This window comes from Dioscorea cayenensis, chromosome 20 (genome assembly GCF_009730915.1).
Source record: "Dioscorea cayenensis subsp. rotundata cultivar TDr96_F1 chromosome 20, TDr96_F1_v2_PseudoChromosome.rev07_lg8_w22 25.fasta, whole genome shotgun sequence".
In the NCBI taxonomy this organism is placed as follows: domain Eukaryota; kingdom Viridiplantae; phylum Streptophyta; class Magnoliopsida; order Dioscoreales; family Dioscoreaceae; genus Dioscorea; species Dioscorea cayenensis.
Genome location: NC_052490.1, coordinates 20,920,553 through 20,942,084, shown reverse-complemented (window position 1 = coordinate 20,942,084; position 21,532 = coordinate 20,920,553). Strand labels below are relative to the sequence as shown.

The 21,532-nt window shown below is 32.9% G+C and overlaps 2 protein-coding genes across 2 annotated transcripts; one reads left to right on the top strand and one right to left on the bottom strand.

The window, feature by feature from the left end:
• Positions 1-603: 603 nt before the first annotated feature.
• Positions 604-2,970, bottom strand: LOC120251754 (protein DETOXIFICATION 10-like). The gene is made up of 6 exons (XM_039260397.1): positions 2,010-2,970; positions 1,858-1,944; positions 1,721-1,777; positions 1,302-1,540; positions 1,017-1,222; positions 604-943 (listed from the first exon to the last, which is right to left on the bottom strand). Exons 1-6 carry the CDS (start codon positions 2,606-2,608, stop codon positions 881-883), a joined length of 1,251 nt encoding a protein of 416 aa, XP_039116331.1. The 5' UTR covers positions 2,609-2,970; the 3' UTR covers positions 604-880.
• A 9,367-nt stretch (positions 2,971-12,337) lies between these two features.
• On the top strand, positions 12,338-14,653 carry LOC120251344. Its single transcript, XM_039259883.1, has 3 exons — positions 12,338-13,572; positions 13,654-13,971; positions 14,056-14,653. The coding sequence occupies exons 1-3, from the start codon at positions 12,395-12,397 to the stop codon at positions 14,651-14,653; spliced, it is 2,094 nt and encodes a 697-aa protein (XP_039115817.1). The 5' UTR covers positions 12,338-12,394.
• Positions 14,654-21,532: the final 6,879 nt, after the last annotated feature.

The window sequence follows — 21,532 nt, the reverse complement described above, 5'->3', positions numbered from 1 at the left end:
ATGCTCTCCAGGTGAGATCTACCCTTCATTCTAATTCTTTTGATAATACCAGCGTTCGTTTGTTGATTGAATACTGCTCTCTGCTCAAAAACTCTATTTGTAATGCGAGTCTCACTTATGCTAATCATTCTATGAATAGAGTGGCTCACAATCTAGCTAGGTCCTTTGCTCCTTGGGGATATCATGGAATAAGAGGCCACACCCCTCCTTTTATTGTACCTTTTTGTTAAATACATAATTAATTTTGAATCATTTCCAAATACATGTGTTATGTTTCACTCGAGAATTGACTTTCGTGATCATCTAAATTCACAAAATAATATAATGATTCAGACAAATGTATTAATTATATAAATCTAATGATTAATTGGCACTAAAAAAATTATCAAAAGTTTCAATTGTCACAAAAGTTTTGTTATAATAATAATATATATTATAATTCATATTATTATTGGTCTTCTTTTACAAGTTAAGGACTGACTTATGGAAACCAAACTAATTATATACTCAAGTTTAAGATCCGAAGCTCATTTTGTGACAGAAAGACGGATATAAATAATAATATAGCAGAAAACAAACATATACCATAATTTGTTCATGGAAGCAAGCCACTTGAGGTAGCTTTAGCTTTTTTTGTTAATATGAAATGAGGACAAGTTATTACAAGGGTGTTATTGTTTCAACACACCTGTGTACATACTCTACGTGAACTAAAATTTGGACCCACTTTCTCAGTAAGACACGAATACTCTATGCAGGGAATCTAATGCTAATAAACCAAAAGATCATTAACATAACTTCATCTTCGAACAAACTAAAATAAAAAAAAAAAAACCCAACAACAACAACGAAGTAAAAGAACATTCCCAATAATTCTATTTCACTTCAAAGTATTCTCCACACGTAATCGTTCTTCAAAAATTCTCTGGTGAGCCTTGCTCGCCTGCAAAAATTGTAGAAAATGAGAGTTCGAAAAAGAATATAATATAAAAGCTAAAAAAAGTCAATAAAAAAACCTGTTGTTGCCAATTTATAGAAAATGTAATAATCAAAAGAAGTGTTGTTTGTATTGTAGCTCCTCCGAGAATTCCAATCCAAAGGCCTTTCCCTCGCATGTGAACTATAAAAGCCAATACAATGGCAACAGGGATCCCAAATAGATAGAATGCACCAAGATTAACGTAGGCACCTACATGTTGCCATCCACAACCTCTAGCAACACCTGAAGAAGAAGACAATAGCATTAAATTTTTAACTTCATCGATAGATTATTTTATCAACTATTAAGTTCAATAAATAACCTGATAGAACCCCTTGAAGGCTATCCATAATTACTGAGATGCAAACGAGAGGTGCCATTCCAGTGACATAATCTACAACTTCCTTCTCATTGCTATACGCATAGCCCAAAATGTAGCGCAAGGCAAACACTGTCATGCTAACAGTAAGAGCCTCAGCAACAGTGATTAGCAGCGCAACTCGAACAGCTAAACGAGCGCCATGTGGATTTCCCGCTCCTAGTTCATTTGATATTCTTGTACTGCATGTAGATATATTAGAATTAGAATAATTCTCATAAACATTTGTAGTGTCATGTTAATGTGAAATAAATTAGAATGTTATTTTATGCCTCTGTATTATTGTTTTAGGTCAGTCTTTCTAATAATATAGCTGCATTCTAGCATAACAACAACAACAATGACGAACAATAAAACCATACCTTGCTGCTGCACCAACCCCGTATGGTATCGTGTATAGAAATGCAATGCTATTAAGGCTACACACCAATAAATGAGATCGATAAATGCCCATTACATCATATTAAACATTTGAAGCTGAATTTGTTTTGCTTATTACCAGATAGAAAGCACTGAAGTTTCCAACTGTGGATTCGGCAGCAGACCAGAAAGCAAGATAAGTAGCTCAAATGACCACCATTCAAGGCTGCATCAACATTTAATTAGCAAAGTTTACAATGCAACACTTAATTAAAAATAGAAATGAATTACCATATCATCACCGCAGATGGAACCGCAAACCGTAAGAATTCATTTATCCGTTTAAAAGACTTAAGAGAAAATGAAGTTCGAGTTGCCTTGCAGGAGTCTGAATACTTAATATACAATCCGAGTATTAAAACATTCAACCAATATGATATACTAATGGAGAGAGCAGCACCCACAAAACCCAATCCTGATTTGAATACCATGAACAAACAGAGGGGGATGTGAAAGCAGAGAGTGGCAATAGAACTCAAAAGCATAGGAAGAATCAGGCTTTGAGATTGAAGAAACTTCATCATAGTCTGAGTAATGGCATAGGCAAACAGGGCAGGAATCAGCCACAATGCATACCTCCCTGCCTCTTCTGAAATCAAAGGATCTTGGCCAATGAGTGCAAGTAGTTTCCCCAGTGAGATCCATACAAAGGATATAGGAATGCAAACAATAAAAAGAGATAGCATGGCTCTATAAGCTTGTATTCCTAACTCCTCATATTGTTGTGCTCCATAGGCTTGTCCACATAGTGTCTCCAAACCACTTGCCATTCCTAACTGTTCAAAAATGTGAATTACTTGATTAAGAAAAGCTAAATACACATTACTCATACCAATATATGATTTGCGTCATTTCCTAATTTGCCTTGATTATGTATGTTCTTCTCTATGAAAATTCTAATTGTGAAAAAGAAAATAAAAATAGGATGCTATTGGTCCATCCGGGAACGGAACATGGGTGGAGAAAATAAGGAAATCTCTCTCAAATCGTTGGTCTAAATACGTACTCATAATAAGGAGGATACGGATTTTCACATCAACATACTAATATATTAATACATCATCTATGTTTTGATGTTGGCATAAACCATTTTAATACATTAAAATATCAACACATTCAAACACTACTTGTCAATAAGGAAAATATAGGTGCTTTTTGTGGATATCCATCTGCCATCCTGCAAATTCAGATTTTTACTCCACCAAGCGATAATATGGTTAGCTTTTGTTCACTCATGGAGACCAAACATGAGACCACACAGATTCTTTGTTCACTCAAGTCCCAACATCGATCTTTTGGACTCTAATAAATAAGCTATGGTCATCTGTTTCTTGTTTTGTTCATGCATCATCATTTCAGAATTCAATGAATATATGACAGAGTCCGTGTAACTGTGTAAGAGTGGAGAGGATAAGAGCAAGTGTGCGTCTTTGACTTGACTACTTGTCAAAAAGTTCCACCAACTACCGAAAACATGTGCACGTGACAAAAGAAAATTCATGCCCAGTGTTTAGAAAAGTTGAATACAAACTCTTGAAACAAAATGTCTGCAAGGTGAATCAGGCACGTACATATGCCAACCACTACTTCATTGCTTGATTAGAAAAGAAGGCACTTATGGTAACAACCTTCAATAGTACTTTTCTGAAGGCAGGCACTTTGGCGGGAATTTTGGTTCAGAGGTCATGGTCAGTAGTGTGAACCTATGTACGATGGCGACAATTGTTTGACATAAGCACGGCACTAATATTAAACTAGAAGCGTGAAAATGAAAAAAAAGTACATATGATAATTATCACCAAATTATACTATATAGTAAATATTTATCAATATATATTTTATGTATCTATTATTATATAATAAAATATTACACCACTCTAATCAAAATTTCAAATAAGTCTCAGTATATTATTATTAAATAGGGCACACATAAATTGTGTATGTGCCATGTGCCATGTTTGTTAGGCTCTGTCACAACTATTATATCACAGAGTTATCACAAAGTTAAGCGTAAATTCAGTACTATAGAAAATCTAAAGGATTCCAGTTTATCATAATAAATAATTTTACTGTAGAATTCGGAATAGACTTCCCTAAAAGAATTGCTAGGCAATTACGAGTGCTAGATATATATTTGGGATGCTCACTGAAGAAACATGATTCATATTATAAAAATAAAAATATAAATATAAAACTTTTAATCAAAATAAGTTAAATATAATTAACAAAAAAATATATCCAAAGATGAATAAAATATAAAAAAAGAATTATAAAAATAGATATAAAATAATATTTAAACTATAATTATCTTTAAAGAGACATAAAATTAAAAAAGAAGAAACAAAAGCTCTTGTTTTGTTATTTATTATTATCAATCCCAAATAACATTTTATTTCAAAATTTTTAAAAAAAATAAAATAACTACAGCACTTTTATATATAAAAAAAAAAACTATTTCAAATGTCCTTAAACTATAATTTTCTTTCCAGTGGTCACAACAACATAAACATAAACATTTAAAAGGTTATCATTCGTCCACATTTATTAAAAATTAAATGAATGAATAAGATAGGTTTTATGAGAAAAGAAAAATCCAAAAATTATCCTTAACTATATTCAAATATTTTCTCTAAAAAGAACTACTTCAATTTTAAATAAATAACATAACAAAACAATAACAAAAGTTACTCTCACTCTTTTCCTCATAATTAATTAAAAACTAAACACCCAAAGATACAAACTTTTCATCACAAATAAACGAATAAAATCAGGTTGCAAGTTCTATAAAGAAAAACCATAACTTCATATCAAAGTAATATTCATTTTAATCCTTTTAATCCTTAATATATCAATCTAACAAATCAAAATAACAATAATATATATATATATATATATATATATATATATATATAAACATGAATAAAGACAGAGTTGATAAGTCAAAAGAAAGACGTCGCTGAATAAGAAAGAAAGGAAAAAGCACAAAAAAAGACAAAAGAAAATTAAAGAAGGCTTACAAGAAGGTTTGAAACCAGTGACGCTTTCACTACAAGAAAAGTTATAATTTAAAAACAGTAATATTAAAATGCAAATTTATTCCTGCTTCAACTGCATAATGATTAGAATCTGAATAACAACCGCTTTTAAATATGATTTTTAATAACAACGGCTTACAAACGGGCAATTAAAAATATGATTTATTAAAATTTTAAAAATATCCGTTTCGAATCCGTTTCTATTAGAAAGGGACTGGAAACGGATTTAAAAATTAATATATTATTTAAATATTATTAAATATTAAAAAAATATCCGTTTCTAATCCGTTTTACTGTAGAAAAGGATTAGAAAGCGGATTTAAAAATTAATATATTATTTAAATATAATTAAATATTTAAAAATATCCGTTTCTAATCCGTTTCTAATAGAAAGGGACTAGAAACGGATTTTAAAAATTAATATATTATTTAAATATCATTAAATATTAAAAAATATTCGTTTCTAACCCGTTTCTAATAGAAAGGGATTAGAAACGGATTTAAAAATTAATATATTATTTAAATATCATTAAATATTAAAAAATATCCGTTTCTAATCCGTTTCTAATAGAAAGGGACTAGAAACGGATTTAAAAATTAATATATTATTTAAATATCATTAAATATTAAAAAATATCCGTTTCTAATCCGTTTCTAATAGAAAGGGACTAGAAACGGATTTTAAAAATTAATATATTTTTAAAATATCATTAAATATTAAAAATGGATTTAAAAATTAATCGTCTTTTATGCTCTTCAATAAAAATAAACTATTTATATATATTAGCTTTAAAAATTCAAATTATACATTTAACTTAATTCGGGTTATTAATTTAGCCATATTAGCTTTTAAAAAATTCAAATTATACATTTAACTTAATTCAGCTTACACATTTTTATAATTTAAAAAAAACATTAAATATTTTTATGGGATTTGAAAACATTGTTGTTAGCTAAAGTTCATACTTAATACTAACATTAGCACCATTATACAAAAGCTAGTGTTACGGAGCTTTTATTTGGGGTCTAATAACACCTTCAAAAAATCCTAACAAAACAATATTAATAAAAACTTAAATATTCTAACAGCCCTTTATTAAGATCAAAACTCCTCCCAGCTTCCTTTTTCACTCGAGAACGACCTCTCTCCCTCCCTCCATCTCAGTTTCGGATCTCCTCCACCTCCTCGCTCCGCTTCCCTTAAATCCCTTTCTCTCTAGTCGAATCCCTTCTTGGATCTCTCGTTTTCGATCTCACGTAGAAGGTGTCGCGATGATCTTTTCGTGGGCATTTGCTAGTGATCTCTTTGCACTCGCATTTTGTGCTTTTTTATTTTTTTCCATGTAATTTTCTTGATTTTGATTCACTTTTTGGTTTCTTTGTTGTGTTTTTGGTTTTTGGAAATGCAGTGTTGATTCGGTGAAAGATGGTGGTCTCGGGACCTACGACTCTCGACTCGTGTTTGTTTGATTTGATGTATCTACCGAAGTTCTTGGCTCATGGAATTTGAATTGTTGGAATATTTGATGAATAATGGGTTGGTTTTGGTACGTTTTAGGATTATGTCTGCTGTGATTTCTAGTCGAAGATTGTTTTACTGTCTCATGTGCTTTTGTTTTGGGGGTCTAATAACATTAAGGGAATTTTAGGGTTCTAGAAGTTCAGAAATTAGGATAATCGTTAGGATTTTGAAGTTATAGTGTCACTTGTGATAGCAATAGGGAATGATTAGTATTTTTGATTCATCGAAGTATGCCTTCCAAATTGAGAATGTCTTGTTATGGTGTTTTGATTGTTGTGGCTTTTGGGAGAATTGCTATCTTAGCAAACTGTTCTGATGTATTCGTAGTTACATTTCTATTGAATGATATTAAGGATTGATGCCATTATCATTTTCTTTTTCTTATTGTTTATTCATGATTAGGATTTTGGTTTATGGTAGTTTCTTTTTTCAATGCGGTGAAGTCTTTATCACAATAAATAGCAACCTTAGTTAGTTCTTGTGACTGCTTTAGATTTCAAATTTTTGTGCTTAGTCAAATGGTGTAGGTTGATGCTCTTAATACTATCAAATGGTGTAGGTTCTGTCTTTCAAGTTTCTCACGTGGATCATTTAATCACTTCTACGTTCAAGAAGGTGTTCTCATCTAAGCTCTTGATTATTACCACTCCGTCCAATGAGGGTGGCTTAGCGTTTTTGTTTTTAGGTATGAAAAAAATTTTTCAATCCCTCGTCTTGATTGTTGATATGTTGTTCCAATGTATTATTATGTCTAGGAGATTGAAAAAGACTGGAATTTGTTTTTCTTGTGTTTCATCTAATTGTGGAAATAAGATGGAGAAGGAAATGAAATAATTTTATATGAAAATTTCGCTTTTTGTTCTCTTTTTGACTGAATCTCTACATTTATGAATTGGTGATTGGTTGAAGGTGGATTGATTTTTCTTTTTCTTTTCTTTTTTTCTCGATCTAGATTTGGTGTAGTTTGATTGATTAAAGATACTTCTGTCATCTGTGATATTTTAATGAAAGCCTTTGGGATATGTTTGATCCTGCTTTGGAAAAGCTCTGTTAAAATCAAGAGCTTTTGAAATGAGCTTTCAGTAAAGCTCTGTTTGATCCTGTTTTTCTTTCCCCAGGTTTTTTTTTAAGTTGTTTTTGTAGAAATACCAAAAGACTATGTTTTCAAAGTTAGAAAAGCTTTTTTGGAGATTAAAAGAGCAATAGTAGTTTTTAATTGTTAATACAAACATTCATTTGTGTTCATGAGGTTTGAATCCACTACCCATCCTCTCGTGTTGATAATTGTGATTAATTTTGTGGTTAATGGAGTCTAGCAGATTGAAAACACTAATTGTGTGATTCATTAATGTAGATTTCAAAAATAAAAATTCTTGTTTCTTTGCTCATAGTTCAGTATATTAATGTTGAATTCTTAGGTCTCATGATCACTTGGCATGATAGGTTGGTTTGCATTTTCTGATACATTGCAAAATACAAAAGCATATCTCATCGAGATTGGCCTTTTGATATAACAACTTGCATGATAAGATAATAGAAAAAGCTGAATTCTCTAAATAAAAGCAAAACCAAAATGCAGTCATTATTGTAATGCATCAACATTCTCATTCAATGCAGTAGGTTGAGAACTTGTCAGTCATATGCACTGCTCTCACACAAGTTATATGAAGCATGAGAACAGAAAGAATGGTGATTATAATAAGCAAACAGAAATAGTATGAATATTAATATATATATATATATATATACTATTTTATTAATTTTTATAGGATCTTTTTATGGGATCAATGTCACAAGTCACTTGAGTATGTTTTTCTGAATTTACTAGTTGTCCTCTCTTTAGGACTGGATTTCAACTACTTGCTCCACTTAAGTAGGACTTAAACTTAAAAAACAAAAATTAGAATCATGACTAGAGTTTATTTAATTATAATTAAAGCAGAAAAAGACCAAAACTCAACAACAACAACAACATATAAGGCTTAAAAGAGAACCATGAATCTTAAATATATCATCTAATAGTGATTTAGGAATTTGGCTTTTGCTAACCACCAAATCCTTCATTCATTAATAGACCAATGTTAGATTTTGATGGAAAATAAAACAAATAACATATGTATAATTTTTATTATAATAATAATAATAATAATAAACTTAGAAACAAAGGCATTACATATTGTATAACTGGTCCCATTAGTCCCAACTTTGAGTGCATGGCATTGATAAAACCAGCAACATGAAACACTAATTGTGTGATTCGTTAATGTAGATTTCAGAATAAAAATTCTTGTTTGCTGCTCATAGTTCAGTATATTAATGTTGAATTCTTAGGTCTCATGATCACTTGGCATGATAGGTTGGTTTGCATTTTCTGATACATTGCAAAATACAAAAGCATATCTCATCGAGATTGGCCTTTTTGATAGAGCACAATTCTGGTAATGGGAGTAACAATGATTGAATTCACTGCACACCCACCAGAAAGAAACCTTGCTAGTTATAAAGCACTGCACTAGCTTGAAAAAGCCTTTCTGCAGTTCATTTTTTGAAAGACAAAGCGTGCTTCTCCAGCACCATCTCCATCTCCATCTCCATGGATTTGAATGGCTCTGCTGGTCCTACAGTGGAGAATTATTCTCAGAAATTTTTAACCGTGCCCCCATCTCTTAATAGTGCTCAGCTGATTCATCTTGGTGTCACCTTTGCTAGTGCAATGTAATTTTTTGTTATCTTGTCTATATTGTTAAACATTAAACTTAGCTATCAGGGTGTGTTTGCGCGGCCTATAAATAGAACTACGGAACGATCTATGCTTAGACAGATACTAGTGTGGATTAGATTGAGTATCTTGTTGATACATAGAATCAAGAGACTTATATTTAACTAAGAGTGCATGTTTGATTTGTGGTGAGTACAAGTATGCAAGAAAACAAGAGAAACTCTTAAGTTCTCTTTTAATGGATTTTGGGTGCAAAATTAGAGATATGGAAGCTACCCCTGCCGACACCCATTCTCTCTAATCTTTCTTTATTAGTGTTATCCTTGGATAGATTAATAAGAGTGCATTTAAACAAGAGTATAAAAATATGGAGTATATTTTTTTAATAGTCAAATATGGATTTTGGTTCTCTTGTGTTGGACTCTTTCAAATTTGGCATTAAAAATTTAATTCACATTGACTACGAGCGCATATAACGAGAGTATAAAAATATTAGTATAATTTTATAGATTTTATGGTGATGTGGGGCTGGTTGCGATTAATGTGCACATATCCCCATCCCAAATGGCGACTTGTTGAAACGTGGAGATCAAGTAGTAGCTATAAATGATGTCGCTACTCCTTCTTGAATACTATACTCTTCAGTATATAATACTCCTAATAATGTAATAATGCCCTTTTATTAATTAATTAATTTTTTTATTTGGTTTAGTGTTGGCAATGCAAAGAACTTTCTGATAAGAAAATGCTGAGATAAAGAAATGATTGAGAAGAATATATTCTTCATAATTTTATACCTTGTAATGTATTATTGTAATGTATTATGACTTGCTTTGACACGGCTACAAAGACACCATTTTTTTTTTGGGGGCAGTGGGTTACAGTTGGAATTTAGATACTATAAAGATCAAATGATAACAAAGAGAGGAAATTGTCAGATCTTAATGACCAGGTGAGGAATATGCAAAGTAAATCATTGGATATGACGTTTTTCTTTGTTGATATTTTCCAAGATTCCATTCAAACTGTCTACAAAATAGTTAATTATATATTTTATAATACAAAATAGTTAAAGATGATATGATTTTCCACTAAAAATTGAGAGCATTTAGAAAGATGATGTTGATTACCAACTATGCCAGCCGGTTGTGGGGTTGTGCACCACGCCCACGTGTTTGTGCTAGTTCCTCGAATATTCGCATTGAAGCAAAGAAGATTATTATATTTATTTATTTATTATTTAAAGTTGTATTTCTATTTAATTTTTATTGATAAAGATAAACAAATTTTATTGAAAACAGTAAGATCAACTAGCAAACACTTTAGTTTAGTGATAAAAAGTATCAATAGTGCATGAACAGAGGTTCAAATTCCACTCATACTATTTTTAATACTGTTTATGCATTATTTTTTCTCATTTAATTGGTTAGTAATGATGTATTTATATTTTTTTAAAAAGTTTTAAAATGGACAGATTATGGTTATATATCTATTTTTTTATTGCACCTATAACTTCATAAAAATTTTGCAATATCTTACTTGTGATTTGGGTTTGGTTTACTTGTTTGTTTATTTGTTTAGTGTGGTTTGTGACACCAATATTCAGCTTAGGACTTTATTTTTTATAGTTTACATTTTATTATTTTTTTTATTTTATAAATTTGGACTATTAAATCTTAGTCAATATCCAGAAGGTTTGCCATTTCGGGCCAGGCCTAAAAGAGCATTGTTTAGGTCTAACTTCATCGCCAGCTTCATGTTGGAATTGAGCATTGTTCAGTCTATTTTTGCCTTGTTTTCCTTTGTGCATGAAATTCTAACCATTTCCTTTGTCTTTGCAGTTTTTATTTGCATTTCGATGCGATTTGATGGGGTAGTAGTTGAGTTCTCAATTGTTTGTTGGTAAAGAGAAGGTATCACCTCTTTCTGTGAAAAATCATATTTGTTTTTTGCTTTCTTAATTGCTAAATTGCATGATGTATTTCTTAAAAGGATCTTGTTAACAAATTATTGCACAAGTGAGCTATATAAATTGACAAATTATTGATGTTTGAAATAGTTATTCTAATGGGTAAAATGTACATGTTTAGTTGATATTAGCTAACAACTTAGCTTTTATATGGTCGTTTTATTCTCATTTTTTGTTTATTTTTTAGTTAATGAATTTAAGGGCTAATGATATAATGAGGTGTGTTGACTGATTTTACATTTTTTTGACCTGAGAACTATTAGTAACATGTACGCAAATAGGAGTTGGATGTATGCTAGAGCTTAAGGATGGACTTTTGAATCCCAATTTCTTGCAAGGAAAAATGAGTTCATCGATTTTGCAAAAATGCATCCAGAATGTATGGATGGTATCAAAATTAAGTGCCCATGTAATCATCGCAAGTGCCAAAATCGAGCTTTTCACATGGAAGACACCGTTAGATATCATCTTATGAAGTATGGATTTGTACCGTACTACTATTTGTGGGTTCTCCATGGGGAACCTTCTATATCTAATAGTAGTCCTCATGGACAAGACGTGGGAAATGAATCAGTTTTGGCTGTTGAACCACTATCGCAAAATCTATGCCAACAAATGGTCATGGACGTTGCAGGTCATGATTTCTCTCGTACTAACACAGAGGAACCTCCAAATGCAGCGGCTCAAAAATTGTTTGAAATGCTAATAGCTGCTAATCAGGAGGCGTGGCTAGGTTGTGAAAATCATTCACAATTATCGGCTGTTGCAAGAATGTTAAACATAAAAAGCAGAACATCATTTGACAGAGAGATGCTTTGATGACTTTTGCCAGTTTTTGAAAGAATTATTACCAACTAATAATGTTATGCCAAATGACTTCTACAACAAAAAGAAGTTATTTCATGGATTGGGTCTACCAACTGAGAAGATCCATTGTTGTCCTAATGGGTGCATGATATATAAGGAGAATATGGTGAATTAATGAGTTGCAAACTTTATGAGTTTCTTAGATATAAGAGATGAAGAGGTGGATCATCCAAATATAAAATTTTAAAAAAAAGATCATACAAGAAGATGTACTACTTTCCTTTAATCACAAGGCTACAAAGATTGTATGCATCAAATGTGACGACAAAAGAAATGAGATGGCATGCGAGAACATGAGCAGGAAGAAGGGGTTATGCGTCATTGTTCGATAGCCCTGCGTGGAAGCATTTTCAATAGTACCCATCCTTCATTTGCATCGGAAAAATCAAAATGTAAGATTGGGATTGTGTACTTGATGGATTTCAACCTTTTTGAGCGGTCGGTCAACAATATTCTTCTTGGCCAGTAATACTCACTCCATACAATTTACCCCCTTCTATATGTATGAAAGAGGAGTATATGTTTTTGACTATAATAGTTCCTGGCCCTAGAAATCCGAAGGATATGTTGGATGTGTATTTGCAACCCCTAATTGTAGAATTGAAGCATTTGTGGGAAGTTGGTGTTGAGACTTATGATGTATCAAAGAAAAATAATTTTCAGATGCGTGCTGCTCTTATGTGGACCATAAGTGATTTTCCAGCATATTCAATGTTGTCTGGGTGGAGCACTGCGGGTAGGACTGCTTGTCCATATTGCAAACAAGATTCAGATGCATTCACTTTAACAAAAGGTGGGAAACAATCTTGGTTTGATAATCACCGTAAGTTCTTACCTCATAATCATCCGTTCAGAAAAAACAAAACAGCTTTCCGGAAAAATAGAACAGTAACAAAGACAACTCCAACTATTCCATCTGGTGATGAGATCTTGAAAGAAATAGAAGATTTGGGCTTGAGGAGTGTTGTAGATTCTGGTGCACGTGAGATTAATAGCCGCATTGCTAGGATCAGTGGTTGGAGAAAACGGAGCATTTTTTGGGAGTTACCTTATTGGCAGACAAATCTCATTCGACACAATCTTGATGTTATGCACATTGAAAAAAATGTGTTTGATAATATATTCAACACTGTTATGAATGTGGAAGGGAGGAGTAAAGATAATACTAAATCTAGGGAAGATTTGAAGGAATTCTGTTGCCGACATGCCTTAGAAAAAGATGATGCTACCGGAAAATATCCGAAAGCATGCTACACGCTTGATAGGCAATCAAAAATTGTGCTTTGTGAATGGCTTCGCAATCTTAAATTTCCGGATGGATATGTGTCGAATATAGGCCGATGTGTTGATATGCGAAAGCTAAAGCTTTTTGGTATGAAAAGCCATGACTGTCATGTCTTTATGCAGAGATTACTCCCAATAGCATTTCGGGAATTGCTTCCATCAAATGTTTGGCAGGCATTAACAGAAATGAGTAATTTTTTTAGAGAGCTCACTTCGACTGTACTCCAAGAAGAAAACATGTTAAGGATTAATGAAGAAATTCCTCTAATTATTTGCAAATTAGAGCGTATATTTCCCCCAAGCTTTTTTGATTCAATGGAGCATCTTCCGGTGCATTTGGCTTATGAAGCATGGATTGCGGGTCCAGTACAGTATCGATGGATGTATCCATTTGAGAGGTAAAACCTTTAAATTGTTGTTGTACACTTTCTACTTGAATCATATCAATTGACTCATTAAATATACATATAAATTTGTAGATATCTCAGAAAACTGAAAAAGAATGTGAGAAATAAAGCAAGAGTTGAAGGCTCCATATGCAATGCCTATTTAGTTGAGGAAGCAACATCATTTTGCGCACATTATTTTGAACCACATGTAAGGACAAGACATCGAAAGATACCCCGTAATGATGATGGTGGAGAAGATGCAGAAGAACATTTTGGCAACTTATCAATTTTCATACGTCCCGGTAGAACATTGGGAAAAGGAAAAATTAAATATCTTAATGAAGATGAATATGCAGCAGCACAAATGTACATCTTATTAAATTGTCCAGAAGTGCAACCATTCACCAAGTATGACTATTTTTTTTTATTATGAAGATTACATACTTCACCTCTGCCTATATACTAATATAAGGTTCTATTTCAATGTATCAGGATCTTTGTTGATGAGTTAATTACGGAGAATCAGCACATTGATGATAGACATGTTGATGAAAAAATAGAACATGAATTTGCAGCATGGTTTCACCAGTTTGCTCATGATCCTTGCAAAAGCATTTCCAACCAATTCTTGAAGGACTTATCAAAAGGTCCATTAAGGAGCTATAAGTCTTATAATGGGTGCATTGTAAATGGCTACAAATTTCACACAAAAACTCATTGCTCAAATACTGCAACAATAAATAGTGGTGTATGTGTAAAGGGCACGAATTATACTACAGATGAAAATGACTACTATGGCCAATTAGTTGAGGTTTTATGCTTGGAGTACCCGGGATTACCAATTAAGCGAACAATCTTGTTTAAATGTGATTGGTTTGATCCAACACCGAAAGTGGGTACAAAATGTCATCAACAATATAAACTCGTGGATGTCAATCATAAGCGGTTCTTCAACAAATATGAACCATTTGTTCTTGCATCCCAAGCAATTCAAGTTAATTATGCAACATATCCTAGTTTAAAATGTGACAAGGCCAAGCGGTGGGCGGTGTTCAAAGTAAAAGCTAGATATGTTGTAGAAAGCTTCTAAACAAGTTCAGCGAAGACATCGACAACATGTGAAGAACCTTTTCAGCAAGATGAAATGGAAGTTTCATCTATACAAGTCAATGTTGATGATGAAGAACAATCTCTAAATGATCCAAGTGGAGAATTGATTGAAATTGATGATGAAGACGTTGACGTTGAAGATGATCCTATATTTGAATCCGAAAGCAATGATGAAGATGATGAGTTTGATGAAATTGAAAGTGGTAGTGAATAAATTAAGGTAATATATTTTATAAAACTCCTAAAAAGTAATGAAACGAATAATATGAAACGAATAATGATAATAATAGCATAAGTTGCTTTTTAGTTCCCTTTTGATATGTATTTGTATATTTTTTCTTATATAACGAGTACTTGTTCAAGCAAAAATGAGAGGGAAGGGTTGTAAAGGAGGTTCAAGTTACAAAAGGTTCATCCGATAGTTTACATTCGATAGCACGTGATGCTCCAGCTCAAGTTACTTCTGCACCGAATGTATTGTCACGGCCATTACCTCCATCTGTTGCTAATGCTTGTGCGGGATCATCATCATCTTCTGCTTCTACTCCTTGTGCTAGTGGAGGGGTTACCCCTAATGGTGAGCCTACTATGCATGCTAGAGATACCCGACATCATCCATGGATTGCTTGCCCTTTACTATTGATGAGTTAAAGAAGACCACGCATAAAAGCTAGTGAATGGAATGTAAGTATTAAAATTGCTATATTTTTTTTATGTACAATTGGTAATGATGAGGTATTTAATTTATTCATTATCTTTGTATATTTGTAGGTTGCATCCATCAGATGTATGTGCTCGAAAAATTACATTCATCTTTAAGGAAAGAATGGATGAGAATGGATACAGTTGGAAGAATGTCTCTAAGGAGACAAAAGACTTCTATTGGAATGAATTTCAGGTAGATTTATATAATATTTAAAATGAATTTGTTTGCTTATATTTGTAATATTTATTGAATTTGTAAATCCTTAACATGTTGGTAAAAATAAATAATTGATGTTGTTTGTGAGGATAAATAAATTGTAACGTTAATTTATCCTCACAAACCTAGAGATTATTTGTGCATAAGTATTATGTCATCTACATCATTCAAATATTATTGCTTAGTTAGTACTTAAATTGGTAATTGTTAGTGAATTTGAAAATCATTATCATGATTGTTTGGATGTTGGCAAAGCACGTAATTGATGTTGCTTGTGGAAGTAAATTTTATTAAATTATTAATTATATAGTGTTGTTTTCCATAATTAAGATCTTATTGTTAGTATTTTACTATAATTATAATTAGCAAAAACATTAGTAGTTTAATATAAAAACATTGGTTAGTATTTTTTTAAATCAATAATTATATATAATATGTATGTTTGTTTTATGTTAAACTACGAAATTCTTTAGTGTGGGATGAATCAATGTTATCTCGCTATTAAGATGGCATGGCAGCGTAAAAGCTACTGAGCAGTATAGAGCATTGATGTGTAGTTTGAGAAAGGGGAAAGAAAAAAATCAATGCATGTGTCTGATCTAGCATAGAAGACATGGACCGAGGCATGGAATTCCCGGAATTTAAAAACTCGGTGTGAGAAAGCTACATGCAAACCGACTCACTGAGATTGCAGGACCTGGATCTGGTATATCCCGACACACAAGAGGTTCCATTTCTCATGCTTCCCATGCGGATAGATTGGTAATTTGTTTAATATTTATATAAATGTGCTTTTAAATTATAAAGAAATTTGTTTAGTGCTAATTGTAACAAAAATTCAATTTGTTGTATTATTCTAGAGATCGAGGCTTGGAGCGTGATCCCTCGCCTCTTTTGAGCTTTTTGAAGTAACTCATACAAAGAAGGGTACCTCCATGCTTGTTGATGCACGTGCTCAATCATTAAGGTAAGTGGAACAATTTTTTGTGCGGTTTTTAATTATAGACTTTCTCTACAATGTTATTGTAAGTTTATATTTGGTTGGTTTAAGAATAATATTTAATGAGTTGAGTTAATTGATGTAGGATCGCTATCTGGAGCTTGTGGAGCAAGCATCTCAAACGCATAAGAAAGGGCTTGACGAGCTTCCTATTGTGGATGAAAACTGACTTTTGTACTATGAGGTCTGTTGGGGAGGAAAGAAAAGTCGGGTTTATGGAATAGGGTCCCAGCGTGTATCTTTTATCCACATTCATCTTCGAGTTTGTCCACAGGTTCATCATCTGAGGCACTACATGCTGAGGTTAGAGATTTGCGTCAAACTCTTAGTCAAGTCCAAGATCGTGAGGAGAGGCTTCAACAGACACTTGATCAAGTCCAAGATCGTGAGGAGAGGCTTCAACAGGGCAGCTGGCCAAGTACAAGATAATAACAAGGAGCTTCAACAAAGTTTGCTTGAAATGAAAGAGGAGAGGGACCAATATCGTGCGGAAATGATGCGTCAAATGGAGGACATGATGATGAGTTTTTGAGAGGAGGATTCTTCATAGATCATGCATTTACCACACAAGACTCACAACCGATTCATCGACGATCATGATGTTGACTTATAGTTGTATTTGTCGTATACTTATTATTTTGTGTTGAACATATATACTTAAATATTTCTTTTTGTATGAGCTCGATGAGTTTATCTTATTTGTTGGTGTTCTAGGTTAAAAAATTTATGTACCGGGTTTTTATTAGGGATATAATTTTTTTATTTTTATTTTATTGACTTAAATGTTAGAAACGGATTAGAAACGGATTTATTTGTTTTGAATATTGTTTTTAATTTTAAAAAAACTTTAGGAACGGATTTGGAACAAAAAAGCTATTGTTTCTAATAGGGGAACAAAAATAAAACAGAAAATATTCCGTTTGGAATCCGTTTCTATTTTGTAACTTAGAACGTATTAGTAACACATCTTATTCCGTTTTAATTTTTCAAAAATTAGAAATATAATGCTTTCCGTTTCCAATCCGTTTCTAAATTTAGAAACGGAATATTTTTCCGTTTCTATTTAAATTAGAAACAAGGGTATTCGAAACAGAGATAAATTCGTTTCTAATCTGTTGCTAAAGTGAATTAGCAACGGATTAGAAACGGAAAATACTGTTTCTAAACAGTAATTTTCTTGTAGTGGCTGGTGAGGGAGGTGGCGATGGCGTGTCCGGAGGCTGGAGTTCGCCGAGATGGCCAACCATCATGGAAGACACCACCTGGACAAAGAACTGGGCAAGCGTGGTGATGACCATGGGGGCGCCGATGATTGCCAGCCTCCATCCCTCTTCCCTCAGCTCTGCTATGCATCTTCCTCTCCTTTCCAAGTCCTCTTCCTCTTTCTCATGAGACCTTGACCTGTTCAGCAGCAACCCTTCTTCCATGGCTACCACCAAGAACAGGAATAGAGAGCTGCGTGGAAATAGGGCAGACGAGGGATTTTGTTTATATATGGAGAGAGATAAATTGCACATATGTTGATTGGTGACCAAGAAAGTTATTGAGTCTATGAAACATGGACTTTTGAGATTGTGTTGGAGGGGTATTTTGGGAGTTTTGTTTTAAAACTAGTTGGTTTTCGTTAATATGAAATAAATAAATTAATAAATAATGTTATCGGTGGAGAAGCACATGTTTGATTTGTCTTTATTGTGCACGTGTGCTGCGCAAGCAAAGTTGAAAATTATACTCCAACACTATTGGCGGGGGAAAGGGGGCGCACCTTATCACCGCTGAGGTTCATGACCCGACCTATCATCCCTCACTCTTTTGGAAGCCCTTTCCCTCTCGACCCTGCGTCTCTTCACTCCGTGGCGGACCCAAAAATTTGATTTAATTTGGGCTTAAATAAAAATTAATATTTTATATTAATTACAAAAGATAAACAATTTTAAAAGACAATACAAACTAAGTTTATATACAATATTAATAATAAATATACGAACACAGTTCAAATACAATACATAATAACTGAAATAATAATGAAAAATACAAATACAAACTACATGTCAACACTTGAGCCTGTCTTGTTACTGCTATGATCAATAGCTGCCAATTGAATCCTACGAGTTAACATATTTTGAAAATACTGTAAAATATCTTTATTATCAATTTCATTAAATATGTCTTTCTCAATATAGCAAACCAAGCTATCAGTCAAAAAATCATCCTTCGTTTTGTTACGCAAATCGGTCTTGATGATATTCATTGCTAAAAAAACTCCTTCAACTGAAGCAGTTGAAACATGTAAGACCAATGCCAACTCAATCAATCGATAAACTAGAGGATATCTGATATGTTTTTCTGTTTCAACCAACTTTATAGCAAATTCTCCAATATTTCCTAGTGAAGAAAAATCAACATTTTTTCCCATATCATATATGTACATCTCTAATTGATCTACTAATGTCATTCGATCCAATTCTGAGAAATCTTATGGATAAGGCTGGGCAATACGAACTAATTTAACAGCATCGAATCTTGAAAATGATTGTTTTGGATCAACGCAACTTATGCAAGAAAGCAATTCAATAGTAGATTCTGAAAAACAACTATTCATATCTTGCATAATCATATCATGAACTTGACATAACAAATAAATAAAACAAACATTAACCAATAAAAATGTAAAGTTTTATAACAAAAAAAAGTGAAAGTGATATGAAAAATACTAACCGAGTAAAAAACCTCAAAGCGATTGTCACACCCACCCCTTCTACCGAGGTAAATGTGGCACCCATCAGTTAAAAATTCCTTTTTAACTGGAAACCTGACACCTCTCAGAAACCAAATCAGAGTTACAAATTACAATTTATAACTTTACACCAACTGCAGGATTCAAATACATAAATACAACAAATATAATAACTCAAATTTGTGGGTACAACCGCTACAAGATCACGATACCAACAAATATAAAGAAAAGTATGGGACCCACTGCAGTCTTGGACTTAACCCTGACTAGCTCTAAACTTGAACAGGCAATCTAGGGTCTTGCTCCTGCAGTTACAGCACATTCAGTTGGTCGGTAGTGGCTTAATAATTTCAAATATTCAAATACAGTATATATAAAATATATAAATACCAACCTCTCAAATAATTTTCCAACTTTTCCAAAATACCAGAATTCTAGCAAAATACATTTTTAAAGAACTTTTGAAACATAAATTCATCACAAATCAATATCAAATCAATTTTCTAAGAAAATCCAAATTGTTGTGAGAGACTGCCCTCCTAAGAGCGACAGCTGGGCTTCGCCCCCTCATCACAACCCAAAATAACAAGTAATATAAAAATCCATTCTCAATTCCACAGCCTGGAAAACTCTCCCCCACTTAGCCGCCGTCGCGACTAGGTTGGGAGCCGCCAAGGTCTTCGCACCCTTGACGTTGGCCCATCGGTCCCATGTGGTGACTCTAGGATCCCGATGTATAATCCAATCAGGGCTCTACGCTCCCACCTGATCTGGACAAATCAACACTCAGGTCCACCACGCCACCTCTAAAGGCTGGCCCGTGGGGACCCACTACTGCAGTAGTCGGGCCTTAGCCCGCCGTCACCATCCAAACCAACATGTAAATACAGCAATAAAACAATCTGTATAAATCACATCATAGGATCCTTATCCAGGACAAGCATTCACATCACGAAAATAAACATCATTTCCACAAAGCCAATGTCAAAAGTATAACAATGCATAAAACCAAGAAAATCAGATCCATGATACCATTCCTATTCCGGGGAATGAAAACCAATTCCACAAATATTGTCTGGTAAAACATTTTAAAACGCCTCACATGATTTCACAAATCATTCCAAATCAAAAGCATATATAACCATCAAAAATAAATACATGAATTGAATAATTAAATCACATATACATGTATTTTCACTATTCACAAATCACGTATAATTATACTGAACCGATGTATCAATACGATTGTCGTGAACATCAACTGCGAAGTAAATATACATATATTTTAACCTTATACGCAAATTAAACATGATAAAAATGAAATACTTAAATAATTATTTCCAAAATACTAGTTATTAAACAATTATTTCAAAAATAATAATAATAATTAATATTAAAAAAATAATAGCCACTACCAACTCACCTCGGGTGTCCTTGGGTTCCTTCCTAGATCCGGAACTCCCTCTCAAGACCTAACAACACCCTAATGTAATAATATAATAAAAATAAATAACATATTTAAACTCAAAAAGAAAATACAAGAAACAATAATAGATTCTCTATCGACCACTCACTCCAATCGGTTAAAACCCCGACCTTGCATAGTCCAATTGCCTTCGCTTGTATTTAAACAAACTCACTCAAAGCAACACTCTGAATCAATCCGAACCAACCTTAATCAGACCGAACCAAACTTAATTTCACCGAACCAACTGAACCAACTCAATTCTTATTCAAAAATCCATCGAACCAACTTGGTTCACCCAAAACCCTTAACCCAAAAATCAACTCGAACCAAACCCAACCCTATCTCAACTCGATTTGATCAAGCCCCAACTCAACCAAAATCAACTCAACTCAACCAAATCAATTCAACTCAATCAATTCGATCCAACTTGGTTTGATCTAATCAAATCAATTGGACTAACTCAACCCATTTCAATCTAACCATTATCATTAACCTCCCTAATCATCATAATTATCAACTTAATTAATCAAACCAAACCCTAATCTCGGATGCTACAAGAATACTACAAGAACTGCAAACTCACCTCCATTTCAAGCAAATTCCAACTCAAATACAGTGTTTTTTTCCAACCAAAATCGAAGCAACAACTCTTATTAATAATAACTCATCATTTTTTTCATCATAAATCCTTCTTCTTTCTCAAGAAAAATTACATTTCTCAATCCAAAATAC

What these genes read in the sequence shown, in the direction of transcription:
- LOC120251754 (XM_039260397.1), bottom strand. Translation starts at nt 2,608, where the DNA reads ATGAGTAATGTGTATTTAGCTTTTCTTAATCAAGTAATTCACATTTTT. An exon ending in CCATCTGCGGTGATGATATG is followed by an intron (nt 1,945 to 2,009) that starts GTAATTCATTTC and finishes ATGTTGATGCAG; the next exon opens with CCTTGAATGGTGGTCATTTG. An exon ending in CTATAAATTGGCAACAACAG is followed by an intron (nt 944 to 1,016) that starts GTTTTTTTATTG and finishes CAATTTTTGCAG; the next exon opens with GCGAGCAAGGCTCACCAGAG.
- LOC120251344 (XM_039259883.1), top strand. Translation starts at nt 12,395, where the DNA reads ATGAAAGAGGAGTATATGTTTTTGACTATAATAGTTCCTGGCCCTAGA. An exon ending in TGGATGTATCCATTTGAGAG is followed by an intron (nt 13,573 to 13,653) that starts GTAAAACCTTTA and finishes ATAAATTTGTAG; the next exon opens with ATATCTCAGAAAACTGAAAA. An exon ending in GAAGTGCAACCATTCACCAA is followed by an intron (nt 13,972 to 14,055) that starts GTATGACTATTT and finishes TCAATGTATCAG; the next exon opens with GATCTTTGTTGATGAGTTAA.